This window comes from Lepisma saccharinum, chromosome 21, assembly GCF_977018435.1.
Source record: "Lepisma saccharinum chromosome 21, izLepSacc3.1, whole genome shotgun sequence".
Lineage (NCBI taxonomy): Eukaryota > Metazoa > Arthropoda > Insecta > Zygentoma > Lepismatidae > Lepisma > Lepisma saccharinum.
Genome location: NC_139249.1, coordinates 50,104,244 through 50,110,028, shown reverse-complemented (window position 1 = coordinate 50,110,028; position 5,785 = coordinate 50,104,244). Strand labels below are relative to the sequence as shown.

General features: G+C 38.6%; 1 protein-coding gene across 1 annotated transcript; it reads left to right on the top strand.

The window, feature by feature from the left end:
• Window positions 1–5,128: 5,128 nt before the first annotated feature.
• On the top strand, window positions 5,129–5,563 carry LOC146004177 (uncharacterized). Its single transcript, XM_083142843.1, has one exon. It carries the CDS (start codon window positions 5,129–5,131, stop codon window positions 5,561–5,563), a length of 435 nt encoding a protein of 144 aa, XP_082998969.1.
• The last annotated feature ends 222 nt before the right edge of the window (window positions 5,564–5,785 follow it).

Here is a 5,785-nt window from a genome sequence, read left to right as displayed (position 1 = left end):
TAAATATGACTTTCACAACAGCAGGCAGAGACCAAATACTGTACACTCATGTTCAACTCCACCTCTTCACGAGTGATTCATCACACCAATTTCTACTAGGACTTCCTTCCTCTCCCTCCCCTCCTTTCCCATTTCCCTAACTTCCTTACCTCTTCATTCCACACCAAACAACATGACTATACAGCCATCGGGTTACCTTTATAAACAAAATAAATGCATTCTGTTAGGTATTCATCAATGTGTGGATTGTAGTACAATTCTAAATTGAACACACTGTATATGATATGTCAGTATCGGAAAACAGCCACAGGATTTCAACAAAAATGCAAAAAATTTCAAGAACAAATATTTTAATATTTGGAATATAGTAATACATGTATGTGGGGGGGAGGGTGGCAGGTCCAATAATGAAATAAACTTCATTTAAATAAAAATGTAGCATTTTTCAGCTTTATACATTTATTCATGTACAATATAACTAGCATGCCATTCTCTGACAGCACAATAATCATCAACATATTTGCAATAGAATATATCTACACCCATTTTTTCCATTATCAGCACGTCTAAAAAAATTCTTCACTGTAAATCCTGGTACAAGAATACTCTTTATCAGTACTTTGGAGAATTTAAGAGCTCCATAGTATTATTGTATATGAAAAACAAACGAAAAACATTAAAGGAGTAAAATGTTATTACCAATATTATGGAACATAAATCTATAGAGTTTTAACAATGATAACAATTAAAGTTAAAATGACTGACAGTGTCATAACTATGCAACAGGACCTTTACCTTCAACAAAGCATTGATGGTGAGCAGAAGGAACTAAACAAATATAGATAAATGTTATCCATGGCTCTAAGAAAACATTCTAATACACATTCTGGTGGGGATAATTCATCTGGGCTAAAGAATGTATAATAAATTTCAGGTAAGTATAAAATATACAGTGCGATCGAAAAGTCCCCGCACTCACTTTTTAAGAATTTATTGTGTAGAAAGTAATACACATGGGAACGAAAGGAATACATATATAAATGCTTTAGTCCTTGTACTACACAGAAAAATAAATGTATACCAAAAGTGAGGTATACTGTAATGGCAACGGTCGGTAAAACACAAACAAGATGACATATAACTTTAAGCGCATGAGGAAAATGTTTCCAAAACACAAATATAACGCAACACAAACAGAACATAATCACATAAACACACAATGGAGGTTATGCTGCACTCTCTATGGACATTGCAAAGTAGTGTTTGGTTTCCAGTTCATAGGAAGTGTTGAAAATGGCCGCCATGTTCCTGTAAACACATGTCTACACGCTTACACATGTTCCGCGACACCTTCCTCAATGTTTCCGCTTGAATTGCAGCAATAGTGTCAGAAATTGCTTGTTGGAGTTCATCCAATGTGCGAGGGTTGTGTGTATATACTATTTCTTTCAGGAACCACCAAAGAAAGAAATCGGGGGACGTGAGATCGGGGGAACGAGGGGGCCACAAATTTTTGGAGATGATGCGGTTCCCGAAAAACTCTCCCAACATAGCCGTTTGCAGTTTGGCACGTTGCCCCATCTTGTTGGAACCAACATTCACACTCATCCTCTTCCAACATAGCAACGAATTGTTGCACCAAATCCCTGTACACATCGCCATCCACTGTGTCCTCAAAGAACAGGGGTCCAACAATCCTTCTTCGCGAAATGGCACACCAGACACCGACCTTTGCAGAATGTAGCGGTACTTCATGCAGGGCATGTGGGTTTACAGTTGCCCACATTTGGGTGTTTTGTGAGTTGATGTATCCACTGAGATGAAACCATGCTTCGTCGGTAAAAAAAGTTTTATCGAGAATGGCCACATTGTTGCGTGTGAAAGCACGGAACCACCGGCAGTACTTGAAACGCTTATCTTTATCTAACGCTTTCAGCTCCTGGACGACTTTCACACGATATGGGTGAAACTTGGCTACTTTCAGTGCCTTCTGTGTGGATCCATATGATACTCCAACTTCTTGTGACAAACGTCGTATAGATTTTCTTGGAGATTGCATCATTCGCTGACTCACGTTCTCTAGGAATTCGTGGGTGACGACTTTGGGTCTTCCACTTTGTTGTCGGTCGATCATGCACTGAGCCTGTTTCACGAAATCGGCGAACAAGATCATACACTGCACTTTTTCCTGTCACCGGATCATCAGGGAATAGACGTCTCCATTTCTCCACAGAACCTCTGTATGTCTTACACTCAAAATATGCTTCTAACAAAGCAATTCGCTGCGATCGCTTAAAAGGCATTGTCGACTGACTGCTCAATAATGACTCACACCACTGACTGTAATAGCAGTACAGCTCTCCCGGGACATTATCGCATTCTTCAAGGTCATACCAGTCACTACTAACAACGTTGCCAACTCATGTTGCCTACTGACCTCGTAGCATATTTTCAAAGTATGAGTGCGGGGACTTTTCGATTGCACTGTATATTATATTTATACTCAGGGTGGGTGAGAAGGAACCAGACATTGAAAATTTGCCATAGATTTTGTGATATTTAATCAATCTCAATGAAATTTTCTATACATATACATTTTTTAATGTAGGCAGCAACAGCATCTATCAGCTTGTTCCAAGGAATGGGGATACAATCCTTGATCATCTGAATGAATTGCCACTGGACTTTTGTAATAACATGCTGAATGTGTGCCTCCAATTTTCCCACAGTGCGAGGTTTTGTCTTTTGCACTTACTCCTTTGCCCAGCCCCAGTGGGAAAAGTCACAAGGCATAAGAGCTGGATGCATGGAAGGCCATTCATGAGGTCCACATTGTCTCAGCCAACATCCTGGCAAATTGTGCTTAATCCAGGTTTGTATGGTTAGTGAAAAGGGTAGTTGTGCACCATCTAGTATGAAAACAAGCTAACCTGTTTTTCCACAGTTAGATACGATGGGACAAACATACCCTTGCAACATTGTCAGGTAGTGTTCACCATTCAAGGTGTAATGCAGAAAATATGGACCTATGACCCTACTGGCTATCAAATTGCGAATTTATATGCACATATGTAATCCTATTCCATAATGTATATTTACAGAAAATTTCATTGAGATTGCCTAAATATTAAAAGAAGTACAACAAATTTTCAATGTCTAGTAACTTCTTGTCAACCTTCTATATAGAATTATGTTAAGTACGTATTAAGTTTTCCTTTTATAAAATAATAAAACATAATAAGTGACATTTTTCATCATTAACACCCTGCAGCACAAATTCTTTAATTTTTCAGTGTTCATAATATTATCTTTTTCTTCAATTTCATGCAAGCCTTCCTTTTTTTTTCTCTTGCTGACTTCCATGGTGGAGTGGTTAGCGTAACATGCCATGATGTCAAGGTTCCCAGTTTCAAAACCTGGTCTAGGAATGGGTGTTCTTTGTGATTGTACCTTCATCAATTTCATAATATTACCACTCATCTCCATTATTACACACTTAGCTAAAAGTCAGGTCGCACTAGTGATGTTAAATAACACAAATGAAGTTAAATCAAATTACTTTTTGTTTTTCCTGAGAAGATGAAGCAAGTATTCCTTGAGTTGGTTTCATGTTTATGAAAGGATTTCAACCGCGAACAAATTTGTGCAGAGATAAAGAAGGAAATCTTATTGGAGATAAAAAGAAAATAATAAGTAGATAGGCAGAATATTTTAAAGAATTATTAGGCTTCGATGAAAATGAAAATAGGATATTAGAAGTAAGAAATGACCAACAATGGGATGAAGTACAAGACTTGCCTGAACTAATGGATGTCACAAGAGCCATCCAAAGCTTTAATAATAACAAAGCACCAGGAGAAGATCAAATTACTGCTGAAATGCCAAAGGAGTGGACGGTAGCAATAATATGTCTGATACACCAAAAGAATGACAAGACATGTTGTAAGAATTATAGGGGCATTTCTCTCCTTAATGTGACATACAAAATATTTACAAAAATTCTGGCAAAGAGACTAGAACCATACGTAGAAACACTGACAGGGGACTACCAGTGCGGATTCAGAAGTAATAGATCAACAATAGATGAAGTCTTTGTATTAAGAATGATATTAGAGAAAAGTGTGGCCGCGGTGGCTCAGTCGGTAACGTGTCTGACTACCATGCTCAAGGTCCCGGGTTCGATCCCCGGCCGGTTCAAATCCGGGAACTTTACTAACGATGGAAACGGCCCCAGCGCCCACCCAGCGTCAAATAACATGGGTACCTGGGGGAAACCCTGGGGGGTAAAGGCGGTCAGGGGCGTGATGCTGATCACATCACCCCCACTCACGACTGGGATCAAGAAAGTGTGGGGCGTTACCCCCACACCCCCTATACGCCTTCATGGCATGGTGCTATGCACAGGGGAGCACTTTACCTTTACCTTTATTAGAGAAAAGTTTTGAACACAATATTAACATACATCAATTATATGTTGACTTTCAACAAGTATTTGACTGTATACAAAGAGACAAACTCTATAAGATAATGAGAGATATGGATATCCCAGAAAAATTAGTAAAATTGACAGAAATGACCTTAAGAAATTCAAAATGCAAAATTAGAATCCAAAACCAACTTTCCAAAGAAATTCAAATTGGAAAAGGACTACGACAAGGGGATGGCCTCTCCACACTGCTGTTTAACATAAGTTTGGAACATGTAATTAGAAAGATTGAAATAAATCCTGGAGGAACCATCTTAAATAGGACAATACAATACCTTGCATTTGCTGATGACGTTGCCTTACTAAGCAGATCATCAAAAGCACTAGAATGCCCTGAAACAATTACAACAAGGTGGACATGAGATTGGACTGGAAATAAACCAGGATAAGACAAAATGCATGATAACAACAAGAAACAAGATCAGATATCAAACTATAAATAAGTTCGAAACACACAGCCAAAAGTTTGAATGAGTTGGAAATTTCAAATATCTAGGTTCAACAATAACAGATGATAATAACATTGCCGAAGAGGTAAAAACAAGAATAAGAGCAGGTAACAGATGCTACCATGCATTTGGAAATGTTTTAAAATCCTCACAAGTGAACCGAAAGCTGAAACTAAGACTGTATAGAACCATAATGAGACCAATAGTGATGCATGGGTCGGAAAATTGGTGTCTGACAAGAAAGGAAGAAGAAAGACTAGATATATGGGAGAGGAAGGTTTTACGTAAGATATATGGACCAATCAATGAACATGGCATCTGGAGAATTAGGACAAATGAAGAACTAGCAACACTTTACCACAACCCAAGTATAACAAGTGAAATAAGATCCAAACGCCTTAGCTGGCTGGGACACGTAGAAAGGATGCAATCAGACAGAGCGGTACATAAGATCTACCAAGGGAAACAGGAAGGCAAGAGAAGTGTTGGCAGACCCAGGAAGAGATGGCTCGACCAGGCAGAAGAAGATCTCAAACGAATGGGTATAAGAGGATGGAGAACTAGAGTGAAGAACCGAGATGAGTGGGCAGCTATCACCAAGGAGGCCAAGGCCCTGCATGGGCTGTAGAGCCGCAGAGTAAGTAAGTATTCACTATGTTCCAGATTCAATCTCTGTGGATGGCTCAATTGTTTTAGTGTTGACCAAGCACTGGTAAATGATTTGGGAAGTATAAAAACATCAAAGTTATAATGGTATAAACACTTAAGTATCAAAATCTAAATGTTTTAGAACTAGTTTCTTATTGGGTATTGAGTTATAGCCACAAGAAGTAGCTCGATCACTGTTGTT

What these genes read in the sequence shown, in the direction of transcription:
- LOC146004177 (XM_083142843.1), top strand. Translation starts at nt 5,129, where the DNA reads ATGAGACCAATAGTGATGCATGGGTCGGAAAATTGGTGTCTGACAAGA.